The sequence below is a fragment of the Podarcis erhardii genome, assembly GCF_964252035.2.
Source record: "Podarcis erhardii genome assembly, chromosome: 9".
Lineage (NCBI taxonomy): Eukaryota > Metazoa > Chordata > Lepidosauria > Squamata > Lacertidae > Podarcis > Podarcis erhardii.
The window spans coordinates 64,804,679-64,829,068 of NC_138512.1; the positions used below are offsets into that span (position 1 = coordinate 64,804,679).

Below are 24,390 nucleotides of genomic sequence, written 5' to 3' on the forward strand. Positions count from 1 at the left end.
AAGTTGTCAGGGGCATGGCTCAACAGCAGCTCATCTGCTTTGAATGCAGACAGTCCTCGGTTCAGTCCCTGGCAGGTAGAGCTGGGAGAGGCTCGTGGTTTAGGCAGGACCTGGATCCTGCTGGTTCATGAGAAAGATACAAGAGGATGATATTCCTTATGGCATGGGTAGGCAAACTAAGGTCCGGGAGCCGGAGCCGGCCCAATCGCCTTCTAAATCCAGCCCATGGACGGTCTGGGAATCAGCATGTTTTTACATGAGTAGAATGTGTCCTTTTATTTAGAATTCATATTTGGGTTATTTGTGGGGCCTGCCTGGTGTTTTTACATGAGAAGAATGTGTCCTTTTATTTAAAACGCATCTCTGGGTTATTTGTGGGACATAGGAATTCATTCATATATATATTTTTCAAAATACAGTCATACCTCTGGTTGAAGTAGCTTCGGGTTGAGCATTTTCGGGTTGCACTCTGCGGCGACCCAGAAGTAATGGAACGCATTACTTCTGGGTTTTGCTGCTTGCGCATGCGCAGACACTCAAAATGATGTCACGCACATGCGCGAAAGTGGCGAATCACGACCTGCAGATGCGCAGACGTGGGTTGCGTTCGCTTCAGGATGTGAACGGGGCTCCGGAACGGATCCCGTTTGCATCCAGAGGTACCACTGTATAGTCCAGCCCCCCACAAGGTCTGAGGGACAGTGGACCGGCCCCCTGCTGAAAATGTTTGCTGACCCCTGCCCTATGGCTCATTAGAGGATCCGAGACCTTTGCAAGGCTCCTTGTATGCTGATAAGGATCAAGACTGTGTCAATCCATGGGCGTAGCGGGGCGGGGAGGGCAGTTGCCCCCTGCAAAATAAATAAAAATCAATCAGAAGAACTAACTGAGGTTCTGTCCCCCCAACAAAAGCCTCCTCCCCCCGCATGGATTGACATGTGTCAATCCCCCCAAACTATTGAAAATAAATAAAACACCTGTCTTACAGGTATATAACCTGGCAGTTTACCAATACAGAACAGAACTTTAGTGAGAAAAGGGAATAAGCCCCATTGAACTTCTGAGTTGCTACGCATATGATAGGATTGCACTGTCAACCAGCTTTTAATGGAACCGTGGAGTGGGCAAGCTCGCATTAACAAAAAGCAAAAATGTGGCCAGTTGTGTCACAGCACAACTGGCTCTCGGCCACTGAATACAGCTGACGTCAGAGCAGCCATGATGGGTTAAAATAATGGAGAAGTCGGCTCTGTGGAAGCTGAAGTGATAGTCGTTATGAGACTGTGGCACCTGGGCTGAAAGGGACAAGAAAAACGTTGCTTTATGCAAAACAAATCCAAATGCATGCTCAATAAACAGGTTGTCTAGAGAAGAGCCTTTGGTATCTGAGCAAGAATTAGCTTGAAATTACTGTTGACTTTTATGCATATTTTTTTTCTTATTTCCCCTACTTTCTTTTATTGATCTTCAAGCCAGATCGGCACTGGCTGAGTGCTCATAAGCATGCACAGGATAACTTCCTTTACATTTTGAATCAGATGAAGCACGCTGAGGCATGGAAAATGCTCATAATGTGGACAGGCTGTCATGAAAGATAAACATTCCATCAGAACACATCAGAGATCCCCATGTTAACATTCGGCGAGCAACATCCGTCTCATCCTAGTTGCCGACAGCTACAGTCTGGCACTACAGTGGTACCCCAAGTTAAGTACTTAATTCGTTCCAGAGGTCCGTACTTAACCTGAAACTGTTCTTAACCTGAAGCACCACTTTAGCAAATGGGGCCTCCTGCTGCCGCCGTGCCGCCGGAGCATGATTTCTGTTCTCATCCTGAAGCAAAGTTCTTAACCTGAAGCACTATTTCTGGGTTAGCAGAGTCTGTAACCTGAAGCGTATTTAACCTGAAGCGTATGTAACCCGAGGTACCACTGTACTTGACACCATGTCTGATGAGAAGATGCAGAAAGCAAGCAAAAAAAACCCCCAAAACTAAAGCACATACTGTAAAATGAACACACGTTAGGACTAAACCAACAATATTTCAAAACATGCATCAGAAGCAGCTAATTTGCCAAGGGGGGTGACCCAGACCAGATGACAAAGAAAAGTTGGAGAGGTGATATGATAGCCATCTTCAAGCATCTGAAGGGCTGTCACATGGAGGATGGAGCAAGCTTGTTTTTTCCTGCTCTGGAGGGTAGGACCCAAATCAATGAATTCAAGTTACAAGAGAAGAGATTCTGACGAAACATTAGCATCAACTTTCTGACAGTAAAGGCTGTTTGACAGTGGAACGGACTCCCTCAGGAGGAGGTGGGTTCTCCTTCAGTGGTGGGTTTCAAACAAGAGCTTAGATAATAATAATAAATTTTATTTATTCCCCGCCCTCCCTGGCCAGAGCCGGGCTCAGGGCAGCTAACACCAATAATAAAATCACAGTAAAAACATAATAGGGGGGAAAGAGAGGGAGGGGGAAAAAACCAATTTAAAATACAGGTTAAAATGCAATTTAAAATGCAGCCTCGTTTTAAAATAGCTGATAAATCATGGCCATAAGGGGAGGGAAACATAAGGGTCAGACTGAGTCCAAACCAAAGGCCAGGCGGAACAGCTGTCTTGCAGGACCTGTGGAAAGATGTCAAATCCCGCAGGGCCCTAGTCTCTTGTGACAGAGCGTTCCACCACGTCAGGGCCAGTGCTGAAAAGGCCCTGGCCCTAGTTGAAACCAATCTAACCTCCTTGAAGCTCAGGATCTCCAAAGTGTTGTTATTTGTGGACCTTAAGGTCCTCCGCGGGGTGTACCAGGAGAGGCAGTCTCGTAGGTACCTGGGTCCTAGGCCGCATAGGGCTTTAAAGGTCAAAACCAGCACCTTAAACCTGACCCTGTACTCCACCGGGAGCCAGTGCAGTTGGTAAAGCACTGGATTAATGTATTCCCGCGGCAAGGACCCCGTAAGGAGCCTCGCCGCAGCATTCTGCAACCGCTGGAATTTCTGGGTCAGCTTCAAGAGCAGCCCAGCATAGAGCGAGTTACAATAATCAAGCCTGGAGGTGACCGACGCATGGATCACTGTGGCCAAATCAGGGCGAGAAAGGTAAGGGACCAACTGCTCAATAGGGTGGAGATGGAAAAATGGCCATCTGTCAGGGATTCTTTAGCCATGATTCCTGCATTTCAAGGGGCTGGAGTAGAGGACCCTTGGGAAGGTTTTCCGGAGGATGATGGAATGGAAGAGAAACTGTGCAATCCTAACCATATCTACTCAGAAGCCCTGTTGAATTCCTTGGGGCTTGCTCCCAGCTAAATAGGGCTACGATTGTAGAGTATCTATAAAGCCGCATCCCTACAGCCCAATACTAGGTAAGTACTTGAATGTAATACCCACCAGGTTCAGTGGGGCTTGTTCCCAAACATAGGACTGCAGACTTGTTGACAAAAGATACCTACATGGTATGTAGAAACAGTAAATTAGTCTCAGGTACAGGTCATATAACCACGTAAGATTTCGAATAGAGGGTGGAGACCGCCTCTTTTGCTACCCCTAAATGTATCCTTTGTAGATGCACACTAAGTTATTTCTTCACTGTGCTGTTCACCAAGGATGCAAAATCTGTGGTTTTCCTGATGTTGTTTGACTACAAATCCAGTTTTCCCTATTGGCCATCCTAGCCGGGACTGATGGATGTTGGAGTCCATCACATCACAGGTAATTTCTTTGGCGGCTCCCCATCTGCAGAATACTCCCCCCCCAGAGGCATGCCTGATGCCATAATTACATCTCTTTAGGCTGCAGGTGAAAACATCCCTCTTTACCCCAGGCCTTTGGCCAGTAAGTAATATATGGCCTGTTAAAGCTGGGTGAGGGAGCCCTATTATGATGATTATTTTATTATTCTGTTTATTATTGTGCTTATTATTGGTATTTTTATTATGCTCCATAAAATGTGTTCTTAATGTTGTACAGCACCTGGCAAACTTTTGATAAACGGTGGCATTTAAATTGAATAAATAAATAAAAATTAAATGTCTGGAGTGTCACAGGTTCCCAAGCTGTGCCCTATGCCTTTTCCCAACGTACCAGTATGTTTGCTGGAGAAATACCAGGTGACGTAGAAATCACCTATTAAATGCCCTTGCCCTTCTGTTTTCTTAAAACCTGTGCTGCCCATACCTGAACACAAGATGGTGCATGCTCCCCATGCTCAAGATGACATGGTGACTTCTCAGTCAGGTGTTTCCCCCCGAATTCCAGCCAAGCCACCAGCCTCACAGAGGCCAGGGTTTCATTATGCCGCTTGCACGCAAAGGAAGGCTAAGCCAATGAGTTCATAAAGGCTTGCAGCAGCTGTTGCCGATTTAGTGACCTCATAGATCTCTGCCTTTGACTCAGCAACACGGGGCAGTGCCTGTCTACAGCCAGAGTAGCTAACCTGTTGCCCTCATGGTACACCTGGAATTTAACTCTCAGTCCTCTACACCAGGGTTTCCCAAACTTGGGTCTCCAAGCTGCTTTTGGACTATAATTCCCATCATCCTTGACCACTGGTCCTGCTAGCTAGAGATGATAGTAGTGTCCAGAACTGGACACAATACACTGGTACCTTGGTTTACAACCATAATCTGTTCTGGAGGTCCAGTTGTAAACCAAAACAGGTTGTAACCCAAGGCGCGCTTTCGCCAATGGGGCCTCTCCCCAAAAATGGGATGTAATAATAAAAAAATGGGTTGTCTGACGTGGTTGTAATCCAAAACAGTTGTATTCCAAAGCGGTTGTAAACCAAGGTACCACTATACAGTGGTACCTCAGGTTAAGTATTTAATTCGTTCTGGAGGTCCGTTCTTAAGCTGAAACTGTTCTTAACCTGAAGCACCACTTTAGCTAATGGGGCCTCCGGCTGCCACTGCGCCGCCGGAGCACGATTTCTGTTCTTATCCTGAAGCAAAGTTCTTAACCTGAAGAACTATTTCTGGGTTAGTGGAGTCTGTAACCTGAAGCATATGTAACCTGAGGTACCACTGTACTCCAGTCTTCACCAAGTACACATAAGACTACTCTGCTGACCCAGACCAATGGCCCACCTAATCCAACATCCTCCTCTCTCAGTGGCCAACCAGATGCCTGAGGGAAACCAGCAAGCATAAGATGAGCCCAAATGCCCTCTTCCCTCCTGCCAGCAACTAGGATCTGAAGCAAAGGTAGAGCAAAGCCAATACATTCCACTGCGTTCCAGATAAAAGCAGACTTGGAGTGCATCTTCAACTTGCATGAAAATATAATTTATTTATAACTTTTTCAAGGATCACAGGGTAGTGAACATGGCCCCCTTCAGCTTTTATCCTCACAACAACCCTGTGAGGTAAGTCAGGTGACAAATAGAGTGACTGGCTCAAGGTCACCCAGTGAGCTAGGTGGAAATGCAACTCAGGTTCTGGTCAATCTCCAATGCCTACCAATTTGTCTCCAAGCCCAATTCAAAGGGCGGCTTCTGACTTCCAAGCCCTTCTGTGGCTGAGGAGCCCAATACTTCTATGAACACCTCTCCCCATATTGGACCCGTCAACTTTTGATGCCCTTCTCTAGATGCTCCCTACAAGAGACGTTCAGAGGGTGACAACAAGGAAATAGGCCTTTTATGTGCTGACACTCCACCCCCCAAAAATTATGGAATGCTCTCCCTGGTGCCAATACATTTTCAGCACAGACTTCCATTGGCTGTGGGAAGCGATTCATAAACTTAATAAAAACTAAACTCTGCACTCTGCTGGACTGTTTTAGTGACCTATATGTCTTGTATGGAAAGAGCTGGTTCAGCAAATTGTGAGGAATGACAGCAGTTTCGAGGTGGGGTGCAGAGGACAGCGAAATTACATCCAGGCTTGTTAAGAGAGGCCAAATTTTTCATCGTTCTCTAGAGCGACAAGGAGCATATTCTGGAGAACATCCCTGTTGCTGTATCTAGGAAGATGCAAGACTCGGGAGCAAGTGGAGGCCTCAGGGTACCACAGGTCTGGATCTTCTTTTCTCAAATCTGCAATAGTGACTGTGAATCGTTCCATTCCTTGAGCTGGGAAGCAGTCGGTCCCTGTGAGAAAAGCTGGAAGAGATGGTAGAAATTAAACAACACATAGCCAGAACGTATCTTAGCAAATAATAATGATGACCCAACCCTGTGGAAATACAGTGGTACCTTGGGTTAAGAACTTAATTCATTCTGGAGGTCCATTCTTAACTTGAAACTCTTCTTAACCTGAGGTACCACTTTAGCTAATGGGGCCTCCCACTGCCGCTGCGCTGCAGTTGCTGTTCTCATCCTGAAGCAAAGTTCTTAACCTGAAGTACTATTTCTGGGTTAGCGGAGTCTGTAACCTGAAGCGTCTGTAACCCAAGGTACCACTGTGTGTGTGTGTGTGTGTGTGTGTGTGTGTGTGTGTGTATATATATATATATATATATATATATATATATATATATATATATAAAGAATTGTCCAGTGGCACCTTAGAGACCAACTAAGTCTGTTCTGGGTATGAGCTTTCGTGTGCATGCACACTTCTTCAGATACACTGAAATGGAAGTCACCAGATCTTTATATATAATGAGAGGGTGGGGACAAGTTACTGTATTTATACATTGTTCTTGTATTTAAATGAAAACCAATAAAAATTATTTGGATTTATAAAAACAACAACAACAACAAAGTGTATACAGACAACCCCCCCCCCCCCATTTAGGCATGTTCAATATGTGCACGACTGCACACACATGCATCGCGCCAAACCTGAAAGTGACCCCAAAAGTCACACAAAAAAAGGGGTGGAACGAGGGCAGAACGGGGCATTTGCAGGCTTTTTCAAGGGTGTTTCAAATACAGTATACGTGATTTCACAGACACACGCTGTGCCTCAGAATGTAACCTCCACGTAATTAAGGAGTTGCTTGTATTCAATTCTGACCAAACTAAGCCTTCTAGTGCAAAATATACAACAGGAGACTTAGTTTGGACAGAATCGAGTACACACTTCCAGAGTTAACGCTAAACACATTATTACATCTGGCAAATGAGCCACCATAGCCACTAATGGGCCGCGAAAAATTGTGTCCCAGGCTTTTTTTTTTAGACCCATGTACTATATGAAACCAAATCTGGTGCAGTATTTGCCAGATGTGAAATACATTGCCATCATTTTCTCCTATTCTAATATCAAACAAATGATTCATTTTGACTTTTTAAAAGAAATACATTATTACAGAGGAAATTCTTCTTCTTTTCTTCAGGAAGAGCATGAAACACAGCCCAAAAATCCTTAATTGTTTCATCCGACCTTTCATAACCGTGGTACTGCGCATTCTGTCATAGGAAATAAAAATAGCTCTGCTGTTAATCCTTCAGTATCTCTTTACATAAATCAACATTTGTTGCCCAACATAATTCCGCGAGCTATTTCAGTCCCTCTTATGACTTTGTGCAGGGAATCTGAGGGCTGCTCCACACATTCACTTTATTTTGTCTTTTTAAATATTTAGTTACTTTATATATTTCTTCATATTTCACCCAAAATCTCTTAAGCTGTTTCTAAATCCCAGCCAAATGAATCAATGTAAAAAATACAATACAATACAAATTCTACATTCACAATTGGACAATACTACTACTACAACTAAGAATAAAAAATTCCACAATTTCAGTAAAATAATTAATACCTCTAAACAATGTACATAAGTAAAATTATGCAGAACCACAAAAACAAATCATAACAGTGTCAGGGCATCCCAATCCCTTTCCTATAGCATATTTCATCCAGTAGTCAATTGAGCCCTGGGTAAATTTATGTTTTACCTTTTCTAGCTGTTCCCAGTCGTATTCTGTATGTCCAAGGAGAACAACACGGAGCTCAGCAGGAAGAAATATTTTCCAAATTTCATGTGGGCAGCCTGTTTTAAATCCATGCACAAAGTCCCCAAACTTCTTTTCTACTGAAGTACTGAACATGTAGTTCACGTAAGCATCAACGTATTCTTTCCTGGAAACAGATTAACGCAGTTCATTTATTTACTATATTTATAGCCTGATTTTCTGTGAAGGACCCAAAGTGGTCTATACATACAGATGTAAAAGTACCGAAATAAACTCACCAGTTCATGAAACACATAAGCAGTGTAACTTGAGTTTTTAACTTTTGAAGAGAGTACTTTTAGGGAGTCTGCAGAAAGCAACTGTGCCTATACTATCTGGTGAGATCAGCTCTCGGCTCAAACCTAAGCATGTCTACTCAGAACTAAGTCCCACTGAATTCAGTGGTGCCAACCTCTGCATAGAACAGCAGCTGAAGAGACTGAGCTGGGAATTGTAAAGTCCCTTGTTTGAATTGTGCCTTTGCTGTTAAACTACTGGGTGTCCTTGGGGAAACCACTCTCTCAGCTTCCCATAAATCAGAGGAGATAATACTGACCCAAGTTTAGAGGGTTGTTGCCAAGAATACAGAAAGCAATTTATGTGAGTTGGGGTAGGCACCTGGAAAAATTATATAACTGCTAAGTATTATTATTGCTACAACCATGTCACCTGTTTGTTGCAATGCCAGATGGGGGCATTTCAAGTCTTCATGCCCCCTTCCCCTAAAAACGTGTGTGAAGTTTAAAAGTCTTGAAAAGTTTCCATCTAAGATTTGCTCATGGCTTCCTCAGCCTTTTCTCCTCTAGCAGCCATCTTGGAGCCAGTGAAACCATGGACAATTTGTAACAGTGGGTTACAATAAGAATGCATGTGTCTCACCCATATGATCCAACATCCATGATTATTATGTTTTTCCATATGTATGGCCCTAGGACCTTGACCTATGCTTTTTCTCCTCTGGCAAATGTACCAGGTACCATCTCTGGAGCTTTTCAAGCTCAAAGGGGCCACAGAGGACAGCAAAATCTCACAACAACATTACCTAGCATTTTTAGCAGAAAGGTGATTTAAACCCCAGGACTAAACATGGTTGCTTTTCCCCTCGCCCAACCAAAGATCCGAGTTAGCCACTGACTTTGCTGAAACAAAGCTTTGACCCCTGAAAGGTATCTAAGAGCATTTATGTTGTTGTATTGTGTTTTGGCATTGACAAATGTCTGGTTTCCAGTTACGGGGGAGCATTGGCGGAAAGGAAAGAGGGGTGCTTAACCAGTCCCGAGCTCGCCAATTCTCTTCTGCAAATCCCCCAAGACAGCTGGCAGCCAGTCTCCCTAGTGATTTTGGAGGGGTGGAAGGAAACATTCCAGCAGGAGCATTTTCAGAGGGGGGAAATCAACGAAGAAGGGACGGGTTGAGCAACACACACACACCCCAAGATTAATTCTAGCCACCTCCAGATAACCCTCCATTAGCATTATAAGGGAAATACAGGACTGAGAACCCAGAGCTTTCATTGCAACATATAGTTCTGTCCAAATATAACTGATTAAAAACAGGGTGGGGTGGAGAGGACTTAACAAATCTTGCCTGTTGCACTTGGTAACCGGAATGTTAGCACCATTTTCTTTCAATTCAATGTCAACTATGGATCCATCATGTTCTTCTGTTATCTAAAAAGGGATGCAACAAACAAACGTGTGTCGTTAAGCCATTCCGTTCTTTTATTTTGAAAGCTGGGTGCTGTGTAAAGGCATGTAAGCAGTTTGTAGGACTGCCTTCTCCTGCACTGGGTTGCTTGGGAATGAAGGTCACCTTCTGAGATGTGGCAAATGAAAGGAGGGCTTTGTTTGTGGTGGCACCCTCATTCTGGAATTCCATGCCCAAGCATCTCAGGACAATTGTTATTGTCTTTTAGGCAGAAGATGTGGCAACATGCAAGGGGGTAGGAGAAATAGAGAAAATGGGGTTGCCATCCAACTTTTGGCTCAGGTACAACCCCCAATAGATTACGAGATTACAACACTCAATAGCAAAACGCTCCTTCACCCCATTTTAGACTCCCAATATTCTAGTGATCTGAGCTTTTAATTGACACCCGCAACCTTTATCCTGTAAAGTTGGGTTTCATAAAAAGTGTTCTACCATTCTGTTTCAGTACCGTTCGATTACAAGTACTTTTACTGTTATGATTTGTAATGTTTATTGCATGGTTTGTATGTTTCAGAGTGGGAAAGTAGGGTCGATTTTGTTGTTGTTGTTAATGGATGAAAAAACTATCCGTTCAGCCACAAAAAGGGAAATGTGCTTGCCCGCATGTGCATGGGAGAAACATAGGGATTGTTAGAAGATTATCAACATCTCTTACTGTGAAATCCAGCATCATGTTTTCAATGACATCTTCATAATCTTCATCCAAGACTGCCTGGAGATTACTAATGGGTAAAAGAGAAAAGGGGAAATACAATGGTTCCAATCCTAAATGTATTTGCTGACATATACTCCGACTGATTTGAAGGGAATTTTTAGCACAGTCCTAACCATGCCGCCTCAAACGTCCTGCTGAATTTACCCTCCAAAGGAAATGGTGTTCGGATTGCAGCCCTCCAAATAAGCGAGTTTAAAACTGTAGTTGTAGTCTGTGCCCCACTATGCAAAAAGGATTTCAACATACAGTCATACCTCGGGATAAATACGCTTCAGGTTGAGTACGTTCAGGTTCCACTCCATGGCAACCCGGAAGTAACGGAGCACGTTACTTCCGGGTTTCGCCGCTTGCACATGCGCAGTCAGAATGACATCATGCGCGGAAGCGACTAAACACGACCCGTGCACACGCTGTCACGTCTTACGTTATATTCAGGATGCGAACGGGGCTCCGGAATGAATCCCGTTCGCATCCCGAGTTACCACTGTATAAGGTCTATCTAACCCAAGAGTGATTAACCCATGTTCCTCCTGATGCGAATGGTCAGTCCTGGCCACTGGTCATACTGGCTGGGCTGGAGTCCAACTGCCTCTGAAGAAACACAGGTTAGTCACCCCTGGAGTAAACCCTGCAATTCGGATAATGAAACAAGGAAGGGTACTTCTTCACAATGCGATTTCAAATGGACATGCAGAATATTCCATACCTTCCTACTACAGGAGAGAGCTCTTTTAAATCTTCCAGAGTTGGCTGAATGTTTGCCATCTTCTTGAACAGAGCAAGGGGAAAAGGGAAAGCAGCTATCTTCATATTATAGAGAGCTATCCCAAACAGCTTCCCGATTAGAAAATATATGTCTTCCTGCGCTGGTACCTAATTTGAAAAAAAATATATGCATGTATTGGAAAATGCAGATTAGGTCAGAGATGTGGTACCTATATCCCCCCCCCCATGGTGTGGGGGCTCCAAATCCCATCATCCCCATCTAACATGGCCAATAGTTGAGGATAATGAGACTTGACTTGCATCCCTGGAACTAGATGCCACTGAGAAGTAGCTATGGAAGCAGCTGGGCTCATAATATCGGGGGGGGGGGGGGGGAATCCGGCCCAATAGCCTTCTATATCCAGCCCGTGGATGGTCCAGGAATCAGAGTGTTTTTACATGAGTAGAATGTGTCCTTTTATTTAAAATGCATCTCTGGGTTATTTGTGGGGCATAGGAATTCGTTCATTTCCCCCCCCCCCAAATATAGTCCGTCTGTCCCCCCAAAGTTCTGAGGGACAGTGGACCGGCCCCCAGGTGAAAAAGTTTGCTGGCCCCTGGGCTAGGTGATAAACTGCAGTTCAGAAAAGAAAAGAAAAGTAGACTTAGGAAGCCAATTGCAGTATAAGAGAAGCATTATTCTTTCCGCCATGTGATGGCCTGAAAAGTGGTAGCAAATTCAGGAGGGATACATCTCTCAAGGGATGCAGGTGGCGCTTTGGGTTAAACCACAGAGCTCAGGACTTGCCGATCAGAAGGTCGGCGGTTCGAATCCCCGCGACGGGGTGAGCTCCCATTGCTCGGTCCCAGCTCCTGCCAACCTAGCAGTTCGGAAGCACGTCAAAGTGCAAGTAGATAAATATACATCTCTCAAAGGCTATTATCTATCTTAGCTAAATGGAAGCTCCGCTGACAGGGGCAGTATATCTCTAAGTACCAGATGTAGGAACAAATAGCAAGGAATGGCTATTGCCTTCAAGCCCTACTCGTGAGGCCCCAGAGGCATCTGCATAGCCGTTGTTGGAGACACAGTTCTGGAGCAGATGGGCCTTGAGATCTGATCCTGCAGAAAAACTCTACATTGGGGACACAACATAAATTAAGCACATCATGGAAACGCAACCATACCTACCTGGTGGGAGAACCAAATCAGATGTGAGTCTTCAAAGTGCCTGAATATCTGTTCTTCTGGAGCACAAAGGTCCCTACTGATGATGGTGAAGAACTCCTGGGACGGCCCACCATCATCAATCCCTGGTTCATCTACAAAATGTACCTGGAGGGGGGCAGAGCCAGAAAATTATTTATGTGCAATTTGTAGGAGTGGTTCTCTTACAAAGACTGAATGTGGGCAGTGTTTCTTTGTCAAATGCAAGTAGCACTAACAGCTTTATGTGGTCCATCACAATTAGATCCTCTTTTGTTTATCGTCTTACACTCACACATATACCTCTCAAGGCAATGTACAAGATGCAATAAACCAGTAAATAAAAAACCCCACTGAAAACACAGAAAACAGCATTTTTAAAATAATACATAGAAGACATCCATTGCAGAAACCAATTCATCCAGCTGTGAAAGCTCACCAGGGCAAAAATTATTCAATTTCTTATTCCAACTCTACAATTCTGGGAAGTGCAGAAAGTGGGAACCTGTTGAATCTCAGGGCAGAAACACTGGAAGCCTGGGCTACTGAAAGCTTTGGAATTGCAAGAGAAGCTCCCCCACAGACTGTAGTGACCTACTGGGTATGCATGGGGTTAAGGTGTGCATAAATAATCTGGTCCTGACCTGTACAGGGCCTTCTGCATTTGGGTGAACATCCCTGAACTTCACCTGGCAGCCTGAACAAATCCCGTGAGCAAGGTGTTCACAGCCATCATAGCTGCCATGTTCGGCAGCAGCTGTGGCCTCCAAACCATCCTCAAGGGTAGCTGCACAGAGTGTCTTGCAGAGTAACCAAACTTTGAGGTGACCAATGCATGGACAATGGTGGTCCAGCTTTCTCAATCCAGGAATGGCTGCAGCCATCTTAGCAAAATAACTTGGTAAAAATATATATTTTTTTTACCAATTAGCTGCGCCTCCTGTGACAGAGTGGGGTGCAAGAGCACTGCGCAGAAGTAAAATTGTCGTTACTCCCCTTAAGCCAGCTGAAATCGGAAGAGGCTTGACTGATTTCAGGGATGCGGAAAGCATGGCTCCAAAAATTCCCATAATCCAAACCAATGACCTTGCAAGCTATGGCTGATGTGAATTGGGATCCAACCACATCTGGAGGGACACTACTTCCCCATCCATGGATTAAATCGATTTTGCATAAACTGTGCTATCTGATTGTACAAAGGTTTACTCAGAATAAGCCCACTCATATCAGAAGGACTTGCTCCCATGTAAAGCTGCAATCCTTGCCTGTAGCTACTCACGTATTAAGGATCTGAGCCTATGTTTGTTTACCCAGAAATAATAAGTTCCCCTCTCTTCATTCATTTTGAAAGTCCCATTTAAAAGGGAGAAAGTCCCATTTAAATCAGTGGGGCAAACTTTGGAAGGAACATGCCTAGGATCTGCCACGGTTATGCACGGGATTGCAGCGACGGAGCCCCAGTCGAATGCATGCACGTTTACTCAGAAGTTCCAGGAGGTTCCAAGAGGCTTCCTGAAAAGCAAGCCCGCAATGGGATTTGCAGCAGCCACGATCCCCTGCGTGCATCTTACTCCAAGTCAACGAAGCTTCCTTGCAAGTAAACTCACAAATGCAGCAGCCACGATCCCCTGCGTGCATCTTACTCCAAGTCAACGAAGCTTCCTTGCAAGTAAACGCACAAATGCCCAGCGCTTTACTCTGAAGCGCGTCCTCTACAAAAGTTTCCACAGCTTACTACCGTGCCGCGCATGCAGTCCTTCAGCACCACCTAGCAGCTGAGCGATCGACTACGAGGAACCTACTACGCAGACTCCCTCTCTCCCCCTATGTGACAGCAGCAGCAGCAGCAGCGATCGCCTGACCCAGGAAACGATCCTGCCCAAGCCGGATTCCCTTCCTGGCTGGCCTCGGCGCTGCAGAGACGGAAGCGCAGGTGCAGATCATGCAAGCCCTGCCCGGGCTCCGGCTCCTGACTCGCCTTCCGCGCTGGGGGCAGGCGGCGAGCGCAGCGGCCCGGCGCGCGTGGTGCTCCGCGGCCGAGAGCGAGGACAAGGCGGGCGGCGCCCAAGGACAGCAGCGCCCGCCCTTCGACCCTGGCCTGCTGGAGATCCTCGCGTGCCCCTTGTCCAAGAAGCCGCTCAGGTTAGCCGGCTGCCCTGGCGTTGATTTCTACACCTTTGCAAAGGCCTTTGTCATTCTGCTTCCAGACGTTCTTGCAACCCGGGTCCCACGCTTAAATTTTAAACCCGTGTCGCCTACAGCTGCCCTTCTCCGCTTGCGTCCTTCCCTTTCCGAATGTGCCTCCCACCTTGCCCTCGCCTCCTTTTATTGCTTTCTTATTTATTAGATTTAATAGGCCGCCCTTCATCGGTTTCTGCAAAAAGTCCTGTTTCTTGGTATAAATTTCTGGCGCGCCTTTGGCTTAATGCAAATGCAATGCAATGCGCGGTTAGGATATGGCACTTTAGAGAGGTCGTGGCGTTTCACAGACGCCATCTTGCTGCAAGTCCTTACAACAGCCCTGTAGGGTAGGTAGGCCAGCGTTATCATCTCCATATTGCAGGTGGAGAACTGGGGCCAAGAGAGAATAGTTTTTCTAATTACAGATAGGTAATCTGTTGGTCTGCCATAGTCAAAACAAAAAATTCCTTCCAGTAGCACCTTAAAGACCAACTAAGTTAGTTCTAGGTATGAGCTTTCGTGTGCATGCACACTTCTTCAGGTATCTGAAGAAGTGTGCATGCACACGAAAGCTCATATCTAGAACTAACTTAGTTTTTCTAAGGTCAGGAGCTTCTCAGGAATTCCTTTAGGACAAGATCAGTAAACGGAAGGGTAAGGTTTCCTGAGAGGTAACTTAATTCTCTGCAGTGTGACACCACGTGACGGTGACATGCCTATTCTAGAACATTCGGTTGGCGCATGGCAACAGGGAGGCCCAACTGATCTGACCTGCATCTTTCTGAAAGTGCAGCAAACCTCCTCCCACCCCCATATTGTTGGGGGAGGAGACTTCAGCAAATGCACCAATGCCGAAAATGTTCTTATAAGGTGTGAAATTGTAAGCCGCTGGCTTACCAAACATGATAACCATAACATATCGGAATAATAAGTTACCCATTATGCGTTCTTTCTACAGTCTTAGCATTTGCCATTATTATCTGTTTTTAGGAGGGACGCGGGTGGCGCTGTGGTCTACACCACAGAGTCTAGGACTTGCCAATCAGAAGGTCAGCGGTTCGAATCCCCGTGACGGGGTGAGCTCCCGTTGCTCATTCCCTGCTCCTGCCAACCTAGCAGTTCATGAAGTGCAAGTAGATAAATAGGCACTGCTCCGCCGGGAAGGTAAACGGCGTTTCTGTGCACTGCTCTGGTTCGCCAGAAGCGGCTTAATCATGCTGGCCACATGACCCGGAAGCTGTACACCGGCTCCCTCGGCCAATAAAGCGAGATGAGCGCCGCAACCCCAGAGTCGTCCACGACTGGACCTAATGGTCAGGGGTCCCTTTACCTTTATCAGTTTTTAGGCACCAGGCAAAAATGTTTTTATTCCCCCAAGCTTTGGGACCTTAATTTTCTGGTTATATTTTAGTGGGATGGAGTTGTGTTGGATCATTCTCACATCTATATCTATATATATGTCTATCTATCTAGATCGATAGATAGATATAGCATTGGTGGGCATTTTAGGTTGTTTTTACTCGTTTTTAGTTTTGGTTTTGAGTTTGCCTTTCTGTAAATAATAATAATATACTTTACACCAGTGAAAGCAGTAAGTCTGACCTATGCAGTGTTTGCTTATATTTACTAGGTATGAAGAATCCACCAATGAACTAATTAACGAAGAACTGGGTATTGCCTACCCCATCACTGATGGCATTCCTAATATGATACCCCAGGCTGCAAGGATGATTGGCAAAGAGAAGCAGGAAGAGGAGCCTGGGCAGACCTAGACGATTATCTTTGGACGTAAAGACGAGCGCAAGCGGAGGAAGAATGTTCCTGTCACTCCCTACGATGACTGTGCTCGTCCCACTCTTGTCTTTGGCGGGTCTGTTTTACTCGGCCAGCGTGGACGAAAACTTTCCCCAGGGCTGCACTAGCACAAGCAGCTTGTGTTTCTACAGCCTGCTCCTTCCAGTTACCATCCCAGTTTATGTGTTCTTCCACCTTTGGACCTGGATGGGCCTTAAACTCTTCCGCCACAACTAGGTTAGGCTCGGAAGTGCGGCATGTCTCTTTGGGAGCGGGTGTCGAATAAAGAATGTAGTTTTGGCTTTCTTTATCCATGGCTAATGTTTTGTCCCAACCAAGGCTCTGAAATGATCAGCTAGGAGCAGTGTGCGTTAAGCTTGCTTGGATAAGGTTTAAATGCCTGTTAGAACATTGCACACTAAGTTAGCCGATTAAGGGAGTGAGGCAGGTGATCCTTGTGTCAACAGCATCTCATGCATTCTTCATTTCCTTACTGACATTCACAAGAGGACAGCTGCTGTAGGGGTCGGCTTGTGTGAATGGGGCGACAGGAGATGCAGTCATGCATCCTTTCTGGTCCCTGGGGGGTGGGGAAAGCTCTTTGCAGAGCTGTACAGTGGTACCTCGGGTTACATACGGTTCAGGTTACATACGGTTCAGGTTACAGACTCCGCTAACCCAGAAATAGTGCCTCAGGTTAAGAACTTTGCTTCAGGATGAGAACAGAAATCGTGCTCCAGCGGCGTGGCAGCAGCAGGAGGCCCCATCAGCTAAAGTGGTGCTTCAGGTTAAGAACAGTTTCAGGTTAAGAACGGACCTCCGGAACGAATTAAGTACCTAACCCGAGGTACCACTGTATAATGTTCACGTGTTACCTAATGCTGACAAGCAGTGCATTGCCTAGAGCAGGCTTCCTCAAACTTGGCCCTCCAGATGTTTTTAGGCCTACAACTCCCATGATCCCCAGCTAGCAGGACCAGTGGTCAGGGATGATGGGAATTGTAGTCTCAAAACATCTGGAGGGCCAAGTTTGAGGAAGCCTGGCCTAGAGTGTGCTCTAGATGCAAAATATTTCTGTGGCAGAAGGGTCTTGCATACAGGAATTAGATACTGTAAGAGATGGCTCCAGGTGTGCTGACTTTTGAATTCTCAGGTTATTGTCTATCTAATAATAAACATGGTGATAATGGCTAAGGCTTGGGGTTTCTCTCACTCTGAAAAGCTGCGCTGTTGTAACACGTACATCTTTGGATTCACGCATGCAGCAGAATTGAGATTCTGACACCTGAGCTAGTGTAGATTAAAATGACATTGAATAGCAGGTAAAGTACCCATGAAAACAAATGGACTGCTTAGTACTGTACTTTGAGTTTGCTTTAAAGAAGGCTGCCTGTCTTTTTATTCTATTCATGTATCTTCTTCTTCTCTGGTGATCACTCATAGCCAAGTAAGATTGTCTTCTATAAACACGGTTTTAAAAGTGAGGCTGTAAGTGACTAAGGAGGCCAATTCTGGATCCACACATCCTTCCACAGTGGGGACATTGGTTTCTGGGCGGGAGTTGATCATGGTGTGGATTTGCCAAGCGTGCCTTCCTCTTAGCATGTTTCTCCCTTACGTCCTGAGTTTGAGTGTCTTCAAAGCCCATGACACCTTTGGTAAAGGCTGTTCTCCAACTGGAGCGCTTGCAGGCCAGTGTTTCCCAGTTGTCAGTGTATACTACTTTTTTTTAGATTTGCCTTGAGACAGTCTTTAAACCTCTTTTGTTGACCACCAGCATTACACTTTCCATTTTTAAGTCTGGAATAGAGTAGTTGCTTTGGAAAACGATCATCAGGCATCCGCACAACATGACCAGTCCAACAAAGTTGATGTTGAAGAATCATTGCTTCAACACTGGTGATCTTTGCTTCTTCCAGTACACTGATATTAGTTCACCTGTCTTCCCAAGTGATGTGTAAAATTTTTCAGAGACACCATTGATGGAATCCTTCGAGGAATTGGATTCATGTGTACAATACCCTTGACTAACAACTCAGTTTTCTTAGTGATCACTTGTGCATATTCTATGATGAAATTGCAATGCTTCTTTATACCTGTTGGCTAAAGTCCACTGTTCTGTTCCCATAGAAGTAGCTTAGTGACCCAACAAGGTGCGAGTGTATTGTCCACATGGATCTCACCTCTAAAAATCTGGGAATATGTATGCAGTCTTTTGATCATAAATACTCACAATGCACCTAAATGAATGTTCCACAGTCATGAGTATAGGTATGAAATTTGGTTTCTTACCCTAAGGGCTTGGTGATATCTGTATTCATTTCTTAAACTCTGCCAGGTATCCTGTACCAGATGTTGTCTCCTTACAAGTAGTTCACTGGTCATGCCAAAATTTGCCTATGAGGATACAAACGTTGGTGTTACTAGTTGTTAGTGTTTTGCGACCCTACATGCTATGTAATATTTTGGGGGTATACATACCATCATCTTTAGAGTGTTGCATGTTGCTTGATGCAGGAAAACCTTAACTTCCATCTCAAAGATAAAAGGGAACTCGAAGAGTTCTGTGAGCAACTGAAATGACACAGAGAAGTAATTTACAACATGAGATAAAAGTATTTAAAAATCAGTATGAAGAAAGGGGGGAATATGGAAACACGGCTCCATTCAGATGCTCTGTGAAGATTAAATACATTTTGTTCCAAATGTAAAATTAGCACTTTCATTTTTGCCCTTCTCAAAAAAAGCACCTGCCAATTACTGATTTTTTAAAAATATAACTTCCTAGTGAGGATGTAAAGGAAGTTTGGTTTATCCAGAAAGAGAGATAGAGACTTTCTTTTCTTTTTTTCTATACACTGGAAAACAACTTCGAGATGGCAAGAGTAACATAACACTTGAATGTTAAACTACCTCAGCTCCTTGAAGAATATCTGGAAGAGCCAGCATTTTTTTCACTTCAGGGATGTGGAAGTTGCTTTCCTGGATTCTGAAGCTTCTTCTACAATTTACCTGCATTTGTAAGTGTAGGGTTAAAAACCAAAAATTAGCCAATTACAAAAGAAAGACACCATAACTTAGTAGCTTCAACTAATACAAAAATAAAACCAGCTAACCAACTCATAAGAATATAGGAAATATATGGATGTACAGTGGTACCTTGGGTTAAGAACTTACCGGTAATTCATTCTGGAGGTCAGTTTTTAACCTGAAACTGTTCTTAACCTTAAGCACCACTTTAGCTAATGAGGCCTCCCGCCGCTGCAGCGCGATTTCTGTTCTCATCCTGAAGCAAAGTTCTTAACCCGAGGTACTATTTCTGGGTTAGCGGAGTCTGTAACCTGAAGCGTCTGTAACCTGAGGTACCACTGTAGTAAGGTGAGCTTTGTAGGGAGTTTCAAAGAGTTGGTGCAGCTATTGGGAAGACATTAGTTCCAAGTCCAACCAATGTACCCCCCAAAAGCAGTAGATTCTCACACCCTGAGCAGGGATTCCCCTGCTGAATTCAGATTTCACATTTCCAAGGTGGTGGATGAAGTTTCTGCCCCACCTCAAGACTTCCTGGTAGCAGCTGGTTACTGAATGGAGTAGCCACCATGCAGAAGCTATTGTGAGCAAGATCCTCTTGGCTTTTTAAAGACGTAGACTGTTCTAGACATGCCACAGTGTGTCTGTTAGTAGGAAAGTTAAAGACTTTGCTGCTATACTGCCTAATGGAGGGGTATGCCATAGAGATTCAGGATGTGGTCCTCAGCCTCCTCTGCTTCCACCATGGGGAAGAGAAAGAACAGTGAGGTGCCAAGCGAATGGCCCATCAATTTACAGTGTTTAGGCAGCAGTGTGTATACTCAAGACTAGCTCTGTTTGCTTCAACATTGCCCAGCAGGCAGGATCCACAATTCCAGACAGGATCGCCCCAACTCCACCTAGAGATGCTGGGGACTGACACTGGGACCATTTACATGGTTTATAATAATATAATGTAATAATAATAATTTATTATTTATACCCCGCCCATCTTGCTGGGTTTCCCCAGCCACTCTGGGCGGCTTCCAGTGAAACATTAAAATACAATAATTCATCAAATATTAAAAAGCTTCCCTAAACAGGGCTGCCTTCAGATGTCTTCTAAAAGTCAGTTGTTTATTTCTTTGGCATCTGATGGGAGGGCGTTCCACAGGGTGGGCGCCGCTACTGAGAAGGCCCTCTGCCTGGTTCCCAGGTTTACATATACAGCTGGTCCCTTCACCAGTTAGATCTCTCCTGAGACACCTCACGCCTTCATTTCAAGCGCTTCCCTACCTCATAAAGCATTCGGAGGACATGGAGAAGCAAAACAACATGGAGTGTTTCCTCGGGATATCTTGTATGTTCAATGAGAGAAGACAGCTTGGCAGTGGCAAGCCTCTGATAAATGCTAACCAGATCCTTGAAGAAGGCAATTTCTAGGTTGGCCCACAAAGATTCTGTAAAGAAATAAACTTTTGTTGTCTTTATTCCTAGACCACCTTTCCTCCCAGAGTGGTTTACATCACAGTCAAATACCTAAATACAACAATAAATTATTTTTTTTTAAACCACCTGCTTAAAACAACAACCGAATCACTTCCATGATGCAGCAGACAAAAACCCCTAAACTATAAAAAGGCACAGAATTCCCTTCAGACTCTGAAAGACAGAACAGGGGTGTCTTTAGATGATGCCAAAACATGGAAAGGGGCAAGTATTGGGCCTCCCCAGACCAATGCATGATGATAACACATTAGTGGTAAATTTATTCCGCTTTAGCTTGTTCTGAGGTGTTCCCACAATGCTAGCGCATTACTGCTCTCTGGAGAGGTTAAAAGGTAAAGGGACCCGTGACCATTACGTCCAGTTGTAACTGACTCTGGGCTTGCGGCGCTCATCTTGCTTTATTGGCCGAGGGAGCCGGCATACAGCTTCCGGGTCATGCGACCAGCATGACTAAGCCGCTTCTGGTGAACCAGAGCAGCACACAGAAACGCCGTTTACCTTCCCGCTGGAGCGGTACCTATTTATCTACTTGCACTTTGACGTGCTTTCGAACTGCTAGGTTGGCAGGAGCAGGGACCGAGCAACAGGAGCTCACCCCATCACGGGGATTCGAACTGCCGACCTTCTGATCAGCAAGTCCTAGGCTCTGTGGTTTAACTCACAGCACCACCCGCGTCCCATCTCTGGAGAGGTTACAGAACAGCAAAAGCAGTAGGAAAAAATAAACCACTTGTGGTTTGAAAAAGTTAAAGAATTTTAACAGAAAATTACAGGGCATCTGCACTGATGGGAAATGAAGCCACAGGGCCATTCTGAAACCTTCACAGGCGCGAACGGCATTGAAAGTAGGCCTGTGTATGACCTCCCTGACAGCATCACGAATGCACAATACATAGGGCATCGGGAGGACATATAGTTCCATAGGGAGGGAATTCCACAAACGGGGTGATGCCACAGAGAAGGCCCTGCCTACGCAATAGGTCATGCCCACTGGTGGGGCCACAAGCAAGACCTCCCCAAAAGATCTCTGGAGAGGTACGTACTGGAGGCTGGTGCCCGTTGGGACTGGCAGGGCGCCCAAACAGTAGTTGGAACCAGAGCCAGCTTCTTTTGGTTCTGTCTGCATCCCAGCTGAGTTCTACAGGGGCAACGCTGAAGCTTCAGATTGGGCGCTGCTCAGTCCTCAACTTCCAGAAGCCCACTTACTCAAGACCCTTTCAGAATGTGTTTAGAACAGGGATGGAGAACCTGTAGCCTCCAGATGTTGTTGAATTGTAGCCCCAAGCATCCCTGAGCACTGGCCTCACTGGTGCTGATGGGAGGTGTGGCCCATCAACATGCTCCCCACCTCTGGAATGAAGCGAAGTTACCAAGCTTAGTGAACCCGCCTCACCAAGAAATTGCTTATCTTTCTGTGAGCGAAACCATATGGCTTGTGCCAGTTTAAGGAGGAGATGGTCTGACTGGCTGTCCTCCCTCCGTAAGAGTACGGGCACAATGAGGAAGACTCTGAGTGCTTCAGGAGAGCCAGGGAAGTCAAGGACAGACTGCAGGAGTATCTTTAGGGCATTGATCACCTTGAAGAGATGAAGGAAGAATATAAAAGTTAAACGCTTACTTTCTTATAGTAAGTTTAGTTCAACAGAATGAAGGAAACAAATTTCATTTTGCTTCAGCATAAACTACCAGAGGTAGACCTAGGAGTCTTTGGTGCACCATTCCAGCTGGATAGCTCAGTTGGTTAGAGCACGGTGCTGATAATGCCAAGGTTGCAGGTTTGATCCCCGTATGGGACAGCTGCATATTCCTGCATTGCATGGGGTCCAACTCTACAAATTTATGGTTCCATGTCATAGTCTTCAGTAACTTTAGCCTGAGAAACGGCAAAACTCAGAAACCAGTAAGGGGATATTTTGCTTTCCCAGGTCATTCTGCAGCCAGCCTGAAAGATGACATTCTTCACCAAAGGGATTTCAAAGGGAGACCTGGAACCCATCAAGAAGTTCAATTCTATTAGTTTAGGGTTGGATGGAGACAATGGTTTCTTGTCCCAATGCAGGTGTATTAACACAGCAAAGCTAGGATGAGTCTGCTGGCTGCCACCAACTACTGCTGCTGTGAATTATCACTGTGTGTACCTTCTATAAATGTAAGCTTACACAAAATTGTTGGAGAGAGTACTTTTTGCATTTAACGGATATTTGGCCCCAGCTCTTACCATTATTTTTCTCCATGTTGGCTATCCCAGTCCTAGACAAGCTTCCCCAACATGGTGCCCTCAGGATGTTGCCAGGCTGCAATTCCCATCATCCCAGACCACTGGCCATGCTGGCTGGGCCCATGGGAGTCATATTCTAAAACATCTGGAAGCACCAGCCTGGAGAAGGCTGTCCTAGAACTAAACCAATACTATCCTACATCCTGAAATTGTTGTGAAAACCTTGGTAATAGTGGTTTCCTTGTAACAGTCATAAGTAGGCTTGTCTGCTCTTACATTATTTCTTTAGAAACTACTGCCTTTGGATAAAAATCAAGAAACACTGTCTCTGCATTCTGTATCTTACCGCTGTAAAGACTTTAGGCTTAGTAGAAATCTTCTCATGGAAAAGTAGCACAGCGGACATGTCCACAACTGCAACCTCCTGAGGTGTCCTGAAATGTTTTGCTCTGCTAGAAAGAAACAGGCAGGTCACAATCCCAATCCCTTCCCTTGTTTGTGGAAATCTGCAAACTGCCTAAACTTTCAGCTATATGTGGGTGTGAATATCTGAAAGGGGCTCTAATTGGCTTTGTGTTTAGCACATTCTCCCTAGTTTATAAATTTGGATGTAGGTGGCATTAAAAGAGGATTAGACACAATTCATAGAGAGGAGGAATATTGATGGCTACTAGCCATAATTTCTATGTTCTACCTTCACTGTTGAAGGCAGTATGCCTCTGAATGCCAGTTAACCAACATGCTTAAGTCTAATTAATGCATGAAGGGGTTAATGCCATACAGTAAGCTGTCCTACCAGGCTTAGTTAGGTCACTCCCCCTCTCCTTGGGAGGAAGGTAATCAAACCTATTGTTACCCTTCAGTCTACCAAAGAAGCTCAGCATGGAAAATCACATGAATCTGACCTTTGGGGAGTTTGTAAGTACACCATTTTAAGCTTACCAAATGTGTGGTCTTTTTCTATGCTAAGGGAAGAGGGACATTTTGGAACTCACAAGGGCATCTTTTAAATGTCTAACAGCCAAACTTTATTTGCCTGCATATTTTGCGATTTTTAAATCTCTGCTGGGGTTCCCTCACCAGAGTACTTGCCCCAAACCTGAATCTTGGCATCCAGAAATTTTCCTTTTAGCCTTATTTTATTTTTCCTCGCCACCACAGGAATCACAAGCGGGGAAAGTGTTGTTGCCCTTGGGTCCTGCTTTCAGGCCTCCCACAGAAATCTGGGAGGAATCTGGGTAGCCGCGGTGAGAACGAAATGCTAGACTAGATGGACCACTGGCCTCATCCATCAAGCTCTTCTTGGGTCCTTACGACTGGTCCTCAAATGACTGCCATTTACCTCTTTTCCACAAAGCTTCCGTTGATGCAAGCTGCTGAGGAGAAGATCAACTTTACATCCCTGTTTGTTGGAAATGAAGAAAGCGATCTTTCAGACTTTGCTTT

General features: G+C 45.0%; 4 protein-coding genes and 1 long non-coding RNA gene across 8 annotated transcripts in view; 3 read left to right on the forward strand and 2 right to left on the reverse strand.

Annotated features, from left to right (window-relative positions):
- Positions 1-4,334, reverse strand: part of LOC309350090 (putative E3 ubiquitin-protein ligase HERC3) — a 52,173-nt gene extending 47,839 nt beyond the window's left edge. For both annotated transcript variants that reach the window (XM_081876702.1, XM_081876700.1), the window contains exon 1: positions 4,176-4,334. The gene's annotated coding sequence lies outside the window, so the exon portion shown is untranslated. The remainder of the gene's footprint in view (positions 1-4,175) is intronic.
- LOC309350453 lies at positions 1,721-18,479 on the forward strand. Its single transcript, XR_014160389.1, has 2 exons — positions 1,721-1,925; positions 17,059-18,479. It is a non-coding gene; the product is annotated as an uncharacterized lncRNA (long non-coding RNA).
- The window catches only part of LOC309350097 (E3 ISG15--protein ligase HERC5-like), a 35,642-nt gene continuing 16,511 nt past the window's right edge, over positions 5,260-24,390 (reverse strand). For 2 of the 3 annotated variants that reach the window (XM_081876722.1, XM_081876721.1), the window contains exons 10-23: positions 24,287-24,346; positions 23,291-23,396; positions 22,120-22,303; positions 20,514-20,677; positions 19,125-19,223; positions 18,693-18,785; positions 18,504-18,608; positions 12,222-12,365; positions 11,031-11,197; positions 10,265-10,331; positions 9,487-9,569; positions 7,843-8,026; positions 7,254-7,353; positions 5,260-6,099 (exon numbers count right to left, since the gene is read on the reverse strand). In XM_081876722.1, the coding sequence (XP_081732848.1) occupies positions 5,885-6,099; positions 7,254-7,353; positions 7,843-8,026; positions 9,487-9,569; positions 10,265-10,331; positions 11,031-11,197; positions 12,222-12,365; positions 18,504-18,608; positions 18,693-18,785; positions 19,125-19,223; positions 20,514-20,677; positions 22,120-22,303; positions 23,291-23,396; positions 24,287-24,346 (1,771 nt within the window). In that variant the 3' untranslated portion in view covers positions 5,260-5,884. The remainder of the gene's footprint in view (positions 6,100-7,253; positions 7,354-7,842; positions 8,027-9,486; positions 9,570-10,264; positions 10,332-11,030; positions 11,198-12,221; positions 12,366-18,503; positions 18,609-18,692; positions 18,786-19,124; positions 19,224-20,513; positions 20,678-22,119; positions 22,304-23,290; positions 23,397-24,286; positions 24,347-24,390) is intronic. The other variant, XM_081876723.1, reaches the window with a different exon arrangement.
- On the forward strand, positions 14,164-16,189 carry PYURF (PIGY upstream open reading frame; the record flags this gene model as incomplete). The annotated part of the gene is made up of 2 exons (XM_081877444.1): positions 14,164-14,378; positions 16,048-16,189. The coding sequence occupies exons 1-2, from the start codon at positions 14,179-14,181 to the stop codon at positions 16,187-16,189; spliced, it is 342 nt and encodes a 113-aa protein (XP_081733570.1). The 5' UTR covers positions 14,164-14,178.
- PIGY (phosphatidylinositol glycan anchor biosynthesis class Y) lies at positions 16,233-16,521 on the forward strand (the record flags this gene model as incomplete). Its single annotated transcript, XM_081877451.1, has 1 exon — positions 16,233-16,521. The coding sequence occupies one exon, from the start codon at positions 16,233-16,235 to the stop codon at positions 16,446-16,448; it is 216 nt and encodes a 71-aa protein (XP_081733577.1). The 3' UTR covers positions 16,449-16,521.